The sequence below is a fragment of the Aplidium turbinatum genome, chromosome 4 (genome assembly GCF_918807975.1).
Source record: "Aplidium turbinatum chromosome 4, kaAplTurb1.1, whole genome shotgun sequence".
NCBI classification, from domain to species: domain Eukaryota; kingdom Metazoa; phylum Chordata; class Ascidiacea; order Aplousobranchia; family Polyclinidae; genus Aplidium; species Aplidium turbinatum.
Genome location: NC_137475.1, coordinates 40,043,292 through 40,060,518, shown reverse-complemented (window position 1 = coordinate 40,060,518; position 17,227 = coordinate 40,043,292). Strand labels below are relative to the sequence as shown.

At 36.4% G+C, this 17,227-nt stretch overlaps 1 protein-coding gene and 1 pseudogene across 1 annotated transcript; both read right to left on the bottom strand.

Moving 5' to 3' along the window:
* Nucleotides 1-2,330: 2,330 nt before the first annotated feature.
* Nucleotides 2,331-2,427, bottom strand: LOC145769758 (U6 spliceosomal RNA; annotated as a pseudogene).
* A 10,396-nt stretch (nt 2,428-12,823) lies between these two features.
* Nucleotides 12,824-16,068, bottom strand: LOC145769439 (crk-like protein). Its single transcript, XM_082581080.1, has 3 exons — nt 15,397-16,068; nt 13,978-14,088; nt 12,824-13,277 (listed from the first exon to the last, which is right to left on the bottom strand). The coding sequence occupies exons 1-3, from the start codon at nt 16,066-16,068 to the stop codon at nt 13,158-13,160; spliced, it is 903 nt and encodes a 300-aa protein (XP_082437206.1). The 3' UTR covers nt 12,824-13,157.
* Between the last annotated feature and the right edge of the window lie 1,159 nt (nt 16,069-17,227).

Genomic DNA, 17,227 nt, shown 5'->3' with positions numbered 1-17,227 from the left:
TTATCGCTGCATGGTGAAAAAGAAACGTTTTCAGGCTAAAGGTCCCTACGCATCTTGCATTGTCAAGCTCGTAGGCGTTGTTCAATAACAGAACCACTTAACACATTGGTGTAGGCTACAACGCATCCATTAGGCAGCCGCTTAAGGCACAGCCTGCAAGAAGACGCAGAAATATATTTTTCATGCAGTTATGTAACTTTTTGGCAAGGCAATTTTCTTTAAACTAAGATATTTTTGTGTTTCAAATATTGTCGCACGAACTGCAGGCCTTTGGGGAAAGAAGGTAAATATGGGCCAATTAAGCAAAAATTGCGATAGGTAGCTCTCACATATTCTTATTTTATCACGAAACCCGGCTTGCTGATAAAAACTCTAATATGGAAGAAGTAGCTAAAAAACCACGACTGAAAACTCAAAGCACCACCCTGCTGCATTCACACAAACAAAATTTCCATCAAACATTGCGTTTCTTTGTCGTCAAGGTTTTCTTTCAAGTTGTTGAGGAACCGTTAGGCTACCCCAAGCCCTTTTTAAATAGGCCAAACATAAGCAAGGGTGAACCATATCACCGTCGTCGTCGTGTGAGCGTCTGGGGCAGGGTCTATCCTTTTACCACCCCAGATTCACGACATTCCCGGACTACACTGGAAGGCTACTAGAGAGCAGCCAGTCTTTGGTTTAATCATCCTTGACACGCAGACCTTCAACTCCGTTAGGTGGCTTGAAGATTGAGCAGTCATTAATGCAGTCAGGTCTGTTCCTCGGCACCACATTCACAGGAGGAGGAAGAGGCCATTCTCCATTGATGCATGGTTGAGCGGAAAAGCCCGACGCCCGTACGGAGACGGTTGAGGCGCACCCATGCCTGTCTTGGTAGTGTCAGACCGATAGGGCGTGTGTCGGCGGCGGGGATGAACGAATAGAGTCTGGTGGCGGTTGACTTCCATTCAACTGGCCAATTGAAATTACCAACTTACCCTACTTTGCGAGATAATGAATGAGAAACCATTTTAATGCTTTGAAACCACAAATTTTGTAGGCTCATCTAGAAATACGGACTTGCATTTTCAAAGCCGTCGCAAGAGCTTGTTGCAATTTTGAAAAACATTGGTAGCCTACAAAAGTGTTTCGACTGCAATCTTATTAACTGTACTCAAGTCGGCCTATAAACTGACAGTTTTTGTTAAAGTATGAATTTATTAAGATAGGCCTACTTTTAGTGTTTTTGCTTCGTTCTTTATGCTAGCAGTTAACAGTTGTTGTTTTTGCATAGGTGTTTTTTTTCTTCTCATACTAGGCCTAACTTACTTTTGTAGGGCATGATATTTTTTGATGTTACAATGAAACTACAGAAATCCACTTTTTTGTTTACAGTTTTGCGAAACTTATGCTTATCTTGTTTGCAACGTAATGCCGATGCTTTACATTTGTCACATTAAAAACACGGGAAGCAGCTGACTCGATGACTAATATAGTCTTTCGCTGCTTTCTGTCTGTTGTTGAATATATTTGTACCGTATACTATTTCGCAGCAGACAAAATAAAAGATTTCTCTCTCTCTCTACAATCAAGCAGGCACATTGACGCCAATGAGTTGTAAAAATAGAGCTGTAAAAATAAAAAACTTTTAGAAAATATACTTCAACAATTTGCATGTTTGCTTAGCGAAGCTTTTCAAAGCTGAAACTATTGTGTAGCCTACGTTCTACAACGGTTCAAGATAGGCTGCCTAGGCGCCAAATCAGTGATTTAGACCAGAGGTCACCAACTGGCGGGCCGCATGCGGCATGCCACGCTGTATCGCTGCGACCCGCGGAAGGTATCAGCGTACAAGTATAACCAAAAATACTTTTCTTGAGGAGTTAAAGAGCACGAAGGCAAAAAATACCCTCGGGGAAGCATATTTTCGCTTTGCATACGATTCCACCGAACGACCAATCAGATTATAGCTTAGTTCTAGATGGGGTTGCTTAGTTATTCCAATGCGATGTTCAGCCACATTGTCCCAGTGGTTGATTAAAACGTCTGTTTTCGAATTTCTGTGAGCATAAGATTGCTTATTTTAAGTTTGCAAATATCATGTAAACACTAGTGTGCGTTTCACCGTTATTGTGTTTCACGAGCGGTGTTCCCTTTATGCGAGTTTTTGTTGGCAAAATAGGTCGGTGTGCCAACTCAATTTATAATAAATTAAATGATATGAGATGTTCTACTGGTGCAAATTAAGCTAAACTATCACAAGATGTATACAGTGACTATCTGCTTTTATTCCGACGTTTCGTCAATCAGACACGACTGACTTCTTCAGGGGGCAATTTATAATAAATTGGCAAAATATGGAACGCTTCAGGTTTTTGCGTGTCATCCTTGCGCAGGGGCCATGCTAATCTTCTCTGTATCGTTCCAATTTTAGTATATGTAGGCTACTGCCGAAGCAAGTACTGCAAAATGTTGTTAATCAACAAATTCTTGCCACGCTGAAAAGCACCGCAAGTGACAGTTGTCTAATAATGAACCAAGAAAAGACGGTTTTATAAACTCTCACAAAAAGGATGAAAAACCAACTCATTGCTTTTTTAGAGGGAAGACTGTTCGTGAATTACGATTTTTCGTTGATTTCCACAAGCGTTTGTTTCATGGTGCCTGGTGTCTTTTTCCTGTTATTGGAGCCTATTTTGGGGTCGTTGTCGCGCCTATCTGACCAGCGCCTAAAAGACGTGGAACCCTATTTTTCGCTGATATGTTTGCAGGTCACTATTGTTGCCTGTATTGCGATGTGTCAAACATTTCCTTGTTTGCTGAAATTGTAAATTGCAAGATATCATTTGTGAAGCGAAGTGACAACACCACTCTTGCTTGGCGATGAATATTCTGATGAAACCGCTCGCCTCGTTATAAGTGCGCAAAACAAGTGGCCTCGTTAATTAAACATTGTTAAAGAAGTCAAAAGTGTTGTTTACGGAGCTTGGCCTGGCAGTAGCGTTGTTCGACTAATTGTGTTGCTGCGGTATTCTAGATAAATATTAACAACATGTAACGCTGGATACTGGGTACGAAATGCGTTCTTTTCTAGCAAGAGTCAACCTACCTAAAATTTTATTAGTGCGGCCCGCCACAGCTCTTCTTAGTGCTAAAGTGGCCCGCATGCAAAAAAGGTTGATGACCTCTGATTTAGACATATATTTTTACACTAATCATACATCAAACAGTGTAACAAAAAACTGATTTGCTGTATGGATGGATGATGGCTTAAAGTAGCTACGACGAGAGCTGCTGAGTTGACATGACAAACAGGTCAAAAGCGTAGCCTAATTCAGGATCTCTGGACGAAAAAAAAGTTGTTTACTCTTTGCTAAAATGATGAATGTAAATCTTTTCTTCACATTGAAAGAGTTTGCCACCCTTAACGCTTTCTGGTCCAATTTTTAAAAGCAATTACTAAACATAGGGGCCACTAGTGGATTTCGGGAAGTGGCCGAGACGGTACTCTCACAGCCCTGGCTGTGAGCTTAGGATAGCCTACCACAATTTTACTTTCACAAGTGAGATACAAACACAAAATAGTTGTTAATAAGTCGTAATTCTTCAGGATTTCCAAGTATCATTTCATCGTAAAACTACTGTAGTTGATGTCAGTTTGTTTTAACACAAAATGTTGTCCAAGCGCAACAAAACTGGTTTTATGATTTATAACGGCACTGACAGGTTTTACAAGCAGCCTTTCCCACCTTTATATTTGTCTATGGTGATTTTCCCGCTATAATAAGCGTAGGCTATTACTAGAGGTGGATTGAGAAAATATTGTTTTGATCAACAAATACTTCCGTGAAACAATAGAATACACTGTTGGCTACGTAGGACTAGGAGAATCGAAACCACTTCGATATGTATCATAAAGTTTTTCAGTTGAGTCATTCACAAACGACTCAATTTTCAAGTTAAATGGTTCCGGATTATGTAGATTTGATCTAGAATCAGACAAAAACCGATCAACGTATTGCAAACCCAGCCAGTAAAAGCTTTAATTTTTTACATCGTTTCAACATCGCCGGGTGTCGTTTGAATGCTGACTAAGTAAAAGTTCTTTCTAATGTTTAATCTTTAAAATGAGTAGGCTACTGCAGTACCGGTACCGCTTTCAATTCAGATGTTTCCAAAAGAAGATAAGTTTATATACCTTTAAATATGATATTTGTATAGGCTACCGGTAAGCCTAATAAATGCAGTGCTTGATTGCAACCCAAACTCGTTCTTTTTGCAGGAGTTTAAAACTAAAATTCAACCATTGGTTGAGAACTCCTTAAATAAAAAAATATTTTACTTCAATTCAAGTTTATGGGCCTAAAAGATTGGCTTCCTTCGTTTACTCTATTTAATCTAAATCTTAAACCAACTAGCACGCGCATGAATACGACTAAAACGTATCTAACACCGCAAAACAAAATGATGCACTCTTTTCTGTTTAAACAAGATTTTTTTAAATTTGTAAAGCTCATCATGTCAACAATAATTGTTTCTATTCCCAAACCAGTAAAAGTGGTTGTATGTGCATTGATTCAACGTCTACAAACGTAAAAAAATAAATTACTTGCTACTCGATCTTAGGCAACAAAGCAATAATTGCTCTTTTACATCTGCAGACGTTGAATCAATAAAAAAGATTGCTTAGCAATCTGGGAAGCCACTTCCTCGCGTAGCTAAAATGTTTGACGCATGACGTTGTTACAACAAAAGCTGAATTCCTCGACGTCTACAGACGTTGAATCAACGCAAAATCAACATATTTTGCTACCTGAGAGGTAGCATATTTGTAGTTGGTTTGTGAATACCTTGTTATATCCGGTGATTGTGTTGGAGAGTTTCGGTGCAGAACATAAGACTACGTGAAATGCATTGTTAGATCACACCTTAATTAATATGGCGTTTGAAGCTAAGTCCTTTGTGATCACTGACTTTAATTAAAATTCCAAATCTTTTGTGCATTGAATACCGATTGATCCATAACTTAAACTAGAACTGTATTCCATCATATTCAGTTGGCGCTAAATGTAAAATTGCACAAAAATTCAAAGTCTTTGTAAAACGCTGTTATTTTCTGTCTGAGGGGCCAAAAGTCCTTTCCATCGGTTGTACAGTAAGCTTGACCAATTAAAATCTCCTTTAATGAAATCACCAACGATTTTCAAGACATACTTTGGAATTTTGGATCAAGCTTCGGAAAATCGATTTATACGAAAGCGTAGCATGGTGTTATGCGGACTACCTTGCCAGCTGTGTCACGCAAAAATGCTGTGTAAATATTCTCTGTAGCATTGACACAAGCACTGCACCAATAAAAGAACGGTAGCGAGAACAAAGCTGAGCTGCGACAAGGCATTGACATTAAAAAAAAGTACCTATCATCAAAATTTAATACTGTTTATTGCAACATTGGGATATCAAGTGTATTTTGAATCCGATTGGCTCATTATAGCGTATAACAATCATATACCGGTAGGCTACCTCGTTTTGTGAAATGGTATATACGCAGCACTTCATACTTTTAAGTCTGTCACTGGGTTAAAAGTTGTTTATTTTTCTCTGATTTGACTATTTTGAACTAAGGTGATACTGATGCGGCTTAAGCCTGAAGGAAAGAAGCGGACCGTAAACACATTTAGTTATTTAATTAGTAAAAACTACTACACAGGCGTTAGTCACAATTTCAATAAAGCGCAAAACAAAGTAAACTATTCGATCGATCGGTAAAAACATTCAATATTCACAAAAATTGAGACAAAGATATTTCTAGTCTCTGCAACTCAAATTGCACAAACAACACTCGACGTTCACATAACAGGGGTGGTCAATCAGGGAAATGCATGTTATGAACAGTAGCGTTTACAGGGGCGTACTTTTGGGGGTCTGCTACTATTCGGTGAGTCCGATTCGGTGAGTTCATAACCTCTAACCCCTAACCCTAAAACGGCAATGATAATTAGGCTACGGTACCCGATAATTAAAAAAAAAAATTGAAAAAATCCCCCGTTAAGGGATCGGACTCACCGAATCGGGCCATTCTGTACTTTTGGAGACTCAAGCCTAGGAAGATTTCAGGAGCCCAAAACCTCTTCCAGAGCATCCGGGAAGTTAAGGAAAACGTTGCATTAACTTTAGTGTCTTGATTTTGGGACCCGGAAATGGGATTGGTACCGGGCCCAAATTAGTCTCTCAACAGCCCTGGTCATAAATATCAACTTTAGCACAAAATTTCGAAAGTGGTTAAATCTTCGTTTAGGCCAATAATTTTAGCTTTCAGGGATTCTATCCAATTTTTGTTTCAAAAGTAGTTTCAATTTTTCGACAGCAAATGTGGCATGTTTGACCAACCCTGAGAAAATGAAATCCAGCGCATAAAGTCAAAAAAACAGAAACTGCTCATAAAGTAGCTGTTGGACCACAACAGCAAAGTTAATCAACGGAAAACAAGTGAAAAATAGTAAATAAAGACAAAAATTAAAGCCTCACAAAAAGCAGTCAACGTACGTACACTCAACGACTTAAAAATTGGTACGTTTGTGATCTTTACGAGTTCAAAATTACCGAACTTGTAACGTGCAAGCAAATATGAAAACGGAAAGTACAGTACAAATCATAGCATCTTTTCACAAATTGGGACTAGGTGGGCAAATTTGCAAAAAAGGGCACTTTTAGCGCTCAAATTATGTTAAAAAGGGCATTTTTCGTGCGTAAATGATGGGAAAAGGGCATTTTTTCCGAGCGTAAGACATGTAAAAATGTAGAGTTTGCAGGAAAATTGAGGGTAAAAAGACATAGCCTATTATACTTAGGCTAAACTTTTGAGACCTATAATTGATTCCTATATTCATCCTCGCCCACAATATTTTTATAAATAATAATGTAACAAAAATTTAATCTAGCAACATTTAGTTGCAGAGGTCTCTTGTACTAAAGTAAAAAGAAGCAACTATGATAATATATGACACACAACTGCTAAGATAGTGAGTCTTTGCAGAATTAGATGATTCCAAAGAGCTGGTATTTCATTTTGATGAAAGTCAGGCAACAAACTTCGGTAATTCAGACTTTTAAAATGTCACACCAAATTTGAGGTAGCCTACTCACAACACAAATTGATAATCTGCTTGAATGGAACATTAACGATAACTTAAGTAAGGTCAAACGTTAGGCTCAAAAGTTCTAGATGTATGCTGAAGCTTTCCATTTAGCTGTTCATTCTTTAACTGCCAAAGAAATAAAATACTTCAAAATGTGAAGAGTATCAAAAACGTTATACTTGATCACTTTTATAATCTAAAAAGTTTAATCGAAAAAAGCTGCAAAGTTTTCTTCCAACTGTTATGCCTAATAAAGTTATTTTTGAAATAAAAAATAGTGCAGAACCTGTTATGCAGCTTGTCCTGTCACTTTTCTTGTTCTTTTGTCATTGATGACTAAGGTTTGGGTAATGGGTACCTGGCTTATGTTTAGTCTTGCAAATCATTTTCAATGCCTTTTGAAAATTTAGATCATGCTGCAGGTTTGTCAAACTACAGAGCAGTCCGCTCATATTATACAATAACTATAATGAATAATTAGCAGCGAGACATCAACAAGCTGATAAAACATTATTGCTCAGTCCGGCATAACCTGCTATTTCTAATGCATCACTAGGCTACTAGGGCCCGCAAAAGTCAATAAAGTCAAAAAACTTTAAGGATCTCGTCTGTCCACTAATCAAAGAATAAAGTTGTTTTCAGCACGTACCGGACTGTTTCTAAGAAGTTTAGGCTACAAGACAAAATAAAGTCAAAATTTTCAATAAAATCAAAATTTGTCAAATTATGGCTTTTGACAAACTTTTTGTGTTTCTTGAGAGTAATTTTTGTCACAATCCTTGTAGAAGCATTGTAAATCAGGAACTGCGACACAATCCATATTAACCCATAAAAGCAGGAAATATGTCACAATGCCCACTTGGATAACTTTTATCGCAAATTGTCCACTGTTTATTCGTTGTTACGTATTTAATTATTCTTATAAAACACTTCCTCTTCACAACGTGATCCTTTCGAAGATCAACAGTTTGGATTTTGGGAATAGCCTAGTGACATTCTGTAATACAAAAATGCCTAAGTAAGCTACGTAAATCGTCTTCAGCAAAAGTTAGACAGATTTGTCGAGATTTTCCTGATGAATTTAATGCAACTCCCGCGGGGTGATTTAAGGTGCAATTTTTGCGAGTTTATAGTGAAGTGCGATAAAAAGTATTCTGTTGAAAGCCACAGGAAAAGTAAACGCCATCAAGCTGGATTGGAGCGACAACAAGCATCGCAATTAAGGCAAACTTTTATTAAACAAGCCCCTTTTATTGATCACGTTTGGGTCTGAAATCGACATAATATTATGTTTGGGTAATTGGTATCAATTCAAGGAAGAACTGCGACCACTACAAATAAGCAATTTCGTTAGGTCAAAGTAAAGTCAAAATTTGATAAAAATAAAGTCAAAAAAAATTTTTTTAGGTTAAAATAAAAATGGCCCTAATCATTACACATAGGCCTATCTAGAAAGAACAAGAAAATTCAGTTGCTTTAAGCCAGAACGAAGTAAATGAACAGAGTTAGAAAACGATATTTACTTAAAGGGAAACTGTACTCAATTTTAGCCCTAGCCAGTTAAAAATATAAAAATACAACGATTCCCTTCGTACCAAAACATATCATTTTTTGTTAAGAAGCAATTACCGAATCACTTTTATGAAAATTGGAAAGGACTACTTTGATGACATAGGGGTAGGGTTATACTCTCAAGTCAGCTTCCTGGCCGGTCTATAAGTCATTAATGGTAAAAGCTGTGAGAATCTCGAAGTAGTTGGGTTGGCAGGCAGGTTTCGTTCCTAAGAAATGATGTAGGCATCTAGTGATGCCACCCTATGTTGCTATAGCATAAACATATAAAAATAACTGCAATGAAATACAACGAATTCCCACGTTCGGTAGCGCTGATAAATCGCAGAAGTGAAGTGTTCCACAAGAATGTAGAAAAACTACAGATTTGCTGTTTTAAGATAAAACTAGGATCAAACTTAAACAAAAATTAAGTCTTAAAAATTGCCCACCTAGTTTCAAACTAGGGGGGCAAAGAAAGGGCTAGGGGGGCAAGCGAAGGGACTAGGTGGGCAATTGCCCACCTAGCTTATATGTGAAAAGATGCTATGGTACAAATAACGATACAAACAAGGTTCAAAACGAATGGTTCATACAGGTTTTAACAAAAGACATTTAAATCAGAATACTTGGATTCTTCGCAAGTAAATACTGTATGAAAATGCTTGCAATTGCATCTGCAACAATTGTTAGACTCATTGAGGCAAGGTTACACAACTTTATCAGAAAGTCCAGTCATTTACCATGCAATTTAAAGTCTTGCAGCAATTTGGAGTCTGCCATTGTAAGTTTACACTAGTGATTACCAACTTGGGGTTCGTGGAAAGTTGGAAATGGGTCGTGGATGCATTAGCGTCAGAAAAAAACTTGAGAAGCAAAATTAAAATATTTGTCAGTGACTTTGTAAATTTTTCACTCAACAGTCAGTGCCACCCTTAAACGTTAATGGATGTACGGACTCCTAATTCACTGAAAATCTATCACAGAATTGTGGAGTGAATTTATGATGCAAACTGCATATCAAATTCGGGAGTATCTCGAAACTAAACGAGAAATCAAATCTACAACTAGAAAAATTCTCTTCTTACATTTACAAACAAAGCTGGGCAAGAGTTGTACCAATAAAAATGCGCGGACTGTACAACTCGTGGCGATCTATATACACAGGCCATACCAATGTGCAAGCTTCTAATTTGACCGGAGGTCAGTCTTCTGCACAAGATAGAACTTGGAATCATCAGTAGTAGTTGACAGTTTGAGTAATAGTTGAAAAATATTGTGTTTGTGCAATTTTGGACTACTTTTTCGCTGCTGTTGCCATGTAAATATTGTACTAAATGTCAGCCCTTGTGCTGGAAATCAATAGAACATCATGTAACACTGGTAAATGGGAAATATTTGTCATTTCTTTTGAGTTATACCAGGACTTTTGCAGTGGTTTGATATTCACAGATCACACTTTAGGAATTTGGTTCCTTACAACTATCATATCAAAGAAAAATACCGGTATTGTACAAGTAACCTAGAGTCCAAAATCAAAATTACATCAAGCAAGTCAAGTCCTTATTGTAGGTTCACACGTTGGCAAGGCCTGTGTGTATAGATCGCTATGACACAAGAATACATTGTGACCAAATTTACGTTACTTTCGTGTTACGCAATAGAATTCCTGCGAAAATATGAGTAACTGTGCTAGTGGGCGTGTTGTATGACCGTCGATGTCATTCCAGTAACGAAACAGAGTTCCCACTCAACAACATATGCAACTTGTATTTCACCACTGTTGCCGGTGGTATAGAAACGAAAACAACCTTTGTTGCATTGACCACAAATTTGCAGTAATTAAATCGTATGGATTCCACCAATAATGTTAGCAAAATACTGCGTTTATGGAAACAGGTTGCCCCAACTACCAGGCGTAAGTTTCGAATTAAAATGGTCCATTTTTACCCAAGTTGCTTCAAAATAACTTAAAAAAGCGTTTGATACACAGTACATGATTTCAAATCTTTAACCACGCTGACAATGTCTTATGAAATAAAAGATAGCCTGAATATTAAAATAAAAAAATATACGATATTAGAAATTAGAGTATAGCTAGCGCTTCACACATACCGGCATTTGAAAATGCAAAGATTTCAAACACCACTTTACAAGCAACAGTTATCTCCATCAAGCGAGGCTGCAGGCCACATCTCAAATGCATGTGACTCTGCGAAACTGTTGTACTGGTAAAAAATAGAATGAACGAGAAACAACATCATTTGCCACTCTGATGACAAAAATCGCTGGAGCCTGTACCTCACAAAGACAAAACACAAAAAAGTTAGAAGCCAAAGCAAAACTGATGAAATAAAAAGTGCTAGGCCACAGAAAGAAAGGTTAATTGCGCATCTGCTTACAAATTATTGTGGTTTATTTGTTACAAATTCCTCATGTGAAACAATAAGTACCGTAATTGTCCAGTCTGGTACCTACTCTTCAAATAAAATTGGTTATAAATGATCCACAGAAGGAATTTAAGGCCCTTTCAAGCCCACTGAAAGACGAACCACGGTAGGCTATTAAATGTTTTTGAAAACGCAAATCTTATTGTTGTTTAGCAGCAGCATAGATAAAAATTCATTGAACCAATAAAATATGAAAAATTCGACGTCTTCTAGGATTTTGCACGTCATTAAATTTCTTATTTGACATATCATCTGAAAGGCAACCTTATCAAAACCTGTTTGGGCAATGGCCAATGGGCAAGCACTGTCAATACAGTTTCCACAAACTCTACCACTCGTCACTATTTTGACAGGAACTGTTTTGAACCGACAGGAACAGCAAGTACAATTCTAACAAACACAAATGTTAACAATGCAACAATCCAGACAGCAAATCAACCGTTCTTTTTTTACATTGATTAACGTCTGTCTGCACATTTGATGCACGGTTGATTTGATGTCTGGGAATGCTCATGATGGCTTTCGCTTACTGCGTTGGGGTTTCTAAGATTGCAGCTCCTAACTGCAGTTTGCAGGATACATTCTTCAATCAAAAGCCGTCAACAAAGCTCAGATATCATGGTAGAAATTTGAAATGGCTGCATGAGCGAAGGTGTTGATCATGGACCGATGTTAATAGAGATATGTAATTTGTATTATATTCGGCACTCTGCTCAACATGACATGACCAGTTAGCACCCATACAGATTAACAGAATGATTAGCCTTAATGCAAATTTATATATTTGACAATTGAAGGCGTGTTTCAAAACACTTCAGGCATATTCTGACACAAGATTATTTTTGTTTCAACATCCTATCGAGTGATTATGGTAAGCACATCAAGCAGGCTAAGGTGTTACAGGCAGATGCTGTTACAAGCTGAGTCAATCATGGTAAACGTTGCAAAATATTGTATGAGACTACGAGTCATTAAGTAACAAGCCAAAAATTTATCACTGTTGGTTGCGCCAATGCAATGGTTGCTTAATGCTTATGGTTATCTACTCTAATCAAAGCTAAAAAATGAAAAAAATTTCAAGATGGTGAAAAGAAATTTCCTGCATAGTTTAGCATAAACGCTGTGAACTTGGACTTGCATGGAAATTTTCCGCATACTCACGGCCCTATTTTGTATATATATATGACTGATATGCAGTCACCACCGGAAAAGTTAAAAAAATATTCACAGATCAGTCAATTAAGAACTTTGAAATTCAAGAAAATTCCTAGAATCCACACCACCCTTTTGGGACATGCAAAAAACACATAGGTACATACCAGAAACAAGCTGATCTTACAACAACAAGCTACAAATAACATGTCTGTTAGTAAAAATGACTTGGAAGCACAAACATTTTTCAGATAACCAAAAACGCCGATCAGTTAATTTCAAACTTTACAATGAAAATGTCAACAGATTCTCTTATGACATCCCAACAACATGAAAACGGCATTTCAAAGTGGAGCATGCGCAATTTCGCTATTAAAGTGACAATGAAGCAATTGCTTTGTTTATGGTAGTTTTTGAAGTTCTAAAATCATGCTTTGGTTTCACCTATACCATCAATGATATTGGTAGGTTGTAGTGCAGAAGCATCAAAATTAAAAAAAAGTTATCATGCTATAGGCCTAATGCAAGTGAATAACGAATTTTTCAAAAATACACATCTAGCTTGCAATACCATTTATTGAAACATTTGACATGTACTTATAGCTTCATAAGCATAATAATACAGCATTACACTTTGCAACATTCTTACTTCAGTTCTAATTTGGACAAAATTTTCTTTGCTTCATTCAGATATCACACCAAAATTTAACGATAAATATAAAACCAAGTATCACCTTTTTTGACCAATATGAAAGCCTCAAGATCTTCTCAATAGTGCGGTTTAATGCTATAGCCCCACAAGCGTCCAAAAATAACAATAGAATGTCCATTCTTTGGCCGAGTATCGCCATCAAGAATGAATGGTAATTGCAGTAAACTTGGTGCTTCAAGATTTTCGATCAACAACTTGGACATGTGTGAAGGGAAACCAACCATGCTTGCCATTGCACTCGCCTTCCCATTGTCCGTTTTTGTTCATTTTCGTCACTTTTATGATATTGCCAACCTGTGTGGACACAATGAGTTTTATGAGAGAGTGACTTCCACTCAAAAAGCACACAACCAGTTTGTCACCTTGATAAGCGGTGTGACAAAGTAAGAGGACAGAATGACAAGTCACTGCTTGGTGATAGGAAGGATATAGGTTGAACTCTAAGATGGACGTACAGTATCTCAGGAGAACATGATATACTGTAGCATGCTTGAAACTGAACACAGATACTGGTTTCTTTTTTTCTCGAATAATTTAAAAAGCACAATCATCTAAGCACGGTTAATAAAGGAAAAATTAAAAAGACATTGTATTATGAGAAAAATGCCATGGAGATGTGCTGCTAATGCAGTGCAAGGTGAACTTCCGCAAACGCTTCTTTTATAGGTTCAAAACAAGCCGATTGTAACATTTAAGACACAGATTTTGCAGGGTCTGCTACTATTCGGTGAGTCCGATTCAGTGAGTCCGATTCGGTGAGTCTGATTCGGTGAGTTCCTAACCTCTAACCCTAACCCTAAAGCGGCAATGATAATTAGGCTACGGTATATACCCAATAATTTTACAAAAAATTGAAAAAATCCCCCGTTAAGGGATCGGACTCACCAAATCGGACTCACCGAAACGGGCCATTCCGGATTTTGCAAGTGCTTGATAAATAATATAACAAATTTACTAGGCTAGGCCTATGATATAAAACTACCGATACATCTACCTCTAATGCAAGCGCGGTTGGGTCATAGGCATTAGGGACTCTTCTTGTTATTACTTCAGCATGCACAGGGTCATTTGAACTTGGTATGGACACAGGACGTTGATGCAGTTGCTAAAATATATGTAAACTGAAGTGATAAAAGGATAAGATTAAAGGTTATATTAATATATTATAATATCAAATGATGTTATCATACTCACAACAAACTTCTAATGCAATTGTTTTTTTTTATTTTAACCCCAGAGAAAAAATGTTGACCTACATTGGTTTGTATAAATAACAACAATAACATAATGGCATGTTACTATATAAATTTTATGATGCAATAAAACAGGTGCACTGTCCGAACAAACATCATGTGCAAACTTATTCAACTTTAATGATGAATAGGCAATAATATATTGCCACATACAATAGACACAATAAAAAGAATTATGCTTATATAATATACATAACCAAGATGTTCCAGTGCTTTTCAAAATAAAAATTCATTTAAAGGTTTTATTTTTAGCATATATCATATATACAATACATTAAGCAATCAAATCAAGTTTTTAGTAAACTGCAAACTATATAAACTTTCCTAAACTTAAGTAAATTATCTTTTCTGCAGTGCTTAAACCTGAACAAGCCAATTAAAATTTAAAACAATAGAAGGGTTATAACTAAGGTTTATAGTGAAAACTTGGCGACAATAAAATGTCTATAATCACAATTACGGCAATGCTTAATTTCTGAAAACTGATTAACTGAAGATGTCATATAAACTTAACTAAAATACACCTAAAACTGCTGTATACTATCTACTTAATCTAAAACTATTAAACCATAAATGCTATTAATACTACAAAAAGTGTTCAATGCCAAGTGAAAAGCCAAGCAGAGTAAGTTACATCAAATTCAAAATTAGTCACTAGTTCACTAAAAACCTTAATTCACATAGAATTTGAATAAGTTCCTTCTGATGATCCTATTGAGGCAAAACAGGCTGTTACTGTTTAAAAGGTATTTAGTCAACGACTAACTAATTTTGATGTACCGGTAATCTAAAACTACAATATAGGCTATTAAGTGAACAAAATCATTCAGGTTCAGAAACTTGTATATACAATTTGTTAATAAAGCTTTTGTCACCGTAAAGGGGGCTTTTTCAGCATCGTATTCTATTTGAATAAGGTACTGAAGAAGCCACCTTTATCAATAAATTATGCAAGTTTCCAAACCTGACTGATTTTGTTTACTTATTATGTGTAATTTTTCGGTTGCATACTAAACTAAGAATCCTTGTAGCTTACAACACATACAGCATGCACTATACAGAAAAGCATAAATTGCAATTGATGTGAAAAATACACAGGAAGCACATCCAAAAATAAAATCACTGAAAATAATTATAATTTATAATAAGTAAATGCTTACTTGATTGGCTCCCGGATGCTGATACTTTCCAGGGGTTGAATTTCTGTTGGAAACATGCATTTCAATATATGGAACCGGTATCTGGCCGATTTGGCCCTGAGCATTTCGTGCATTCCACCAATTTTCTTCAGGCTTTTCAATAACTTCCAAAATTTCACCTTTACTGAAGGGAAGATCATCACCATCATCACTTTTGAAGTCAAATAAAGCTCGAACCAAAAGTGGTAACTGTAATGAATTTTGTTTTGGTGGAAGGCCATCAACTTGGTCCCGACTAGAAGAAGGGCCATTTGGGGATGACTTGAAAGCAGGAGGATACGATTTATGATTATGTGTGGGAAGTGAGATGGATGGTTTTGGCATTTTTGGCACCGGTTCAATTAATGTTGTTGTATCCAAGTAATGAATTTTATAAAAGTCCAATAATTCTGGCATGGTATTAAATATTTGATCTCCAATTTTGAGCCGACTTTTCATGTTGTTGATAATGTAGTGGCTCACTTTACTATTTTCACTAACAGACAAAACATAATCCCCAGGACATGTAGTACTATCTCGAACTAAGAAAGAGCCATGTTTTTGTTTCAGTAAGCGATCCTGTGATTCTTTTCTTGACAAAACTCCGAAGTACCAAGAATCACGATCAGCAGAATTAAAATTAGAAGATGCCATCAATTATAAATCTACACGCAGTTAATAAATAAGAACAAGTGCCTAAACAATCAAGTTAATTAACATTAATATGTAAGAAAGGCCTTGTTTAACAAGAAACTAAAGTGAATATTAATTACTGTATATACAAAAAAAAATGAAAGTGTGCGATCTACAACAATGATCATTAGATCTTTTGTAATGTTTAAAACAAAAAACTCGATAGTCTCTAGAGCAGTGGTTCTCAACCGTTTTTGGACAACGACACAATAAAGAATTTAAGAATCTACCGCAGCACATTGACCTACTAGTAGCATAACCAGATCAAATTTACAATTTACAAAAAACTTATCAAGGCATTTTTTGGACTGGTCATTATGCAGAGTAGCCAGCACAAAATTTGGGGAGGTGCAAATGAGTAGGCACGAGGGTGGAGTAGGGCCTCCTCTAGAAATTTTTGAATCAAATGCCTTGAAATTGTGGACTCCAATAGTATGATAATTTCAGCCTAAATTAATGGTAAAACTTTGTCAAATAAGGCTGTAACAGAAGGTGAACATAGCTTATGCCAGTTTTTATTTATTTATTTATTTGCAATCAGACTCAAAGTCCATAGAATTCAAATTTTTTAACAGTCATCACACAAAATATCAGACTAACACAACATCAAGCAGGCTACATCAAACAACGTACAAAATACTGTTGTAGTGAATATAAAATGTAGAATTAAAATAGTAATCAGAAGACATAATATTACGCAAAAGTGGATTAATTGATCTTTTGCAACGTTCTACAAAGGCATAGCAATTTTTTCTTAATAGAGCATCAAATGTTAACATGTTGTTCTGTACCTGATACACTCTAGCACTGTCGCATCTCGACAACTTGTGGATAATTCTGTACGAGTCGTTGTAAGCAACTCATATGCGATTTAAAGTAGAAGTTTTATAGTTACACCATAGCTGCAAACCATACATTGGCATACAATATGATTGCTACGGTACATTACATTTTTAACTTCGGTAGAGCAATTTCCAAACTTGGACCTAAGCTAATTGGCAGCGACATAAAGAGATCGCACTTGCCTTTTAATATCCGCGTCATCACTGATGGTATCATCAATATAAATATTTCACTTATCTAACAAATTTAATTTGTGTATATATTGTACAGCCGCATG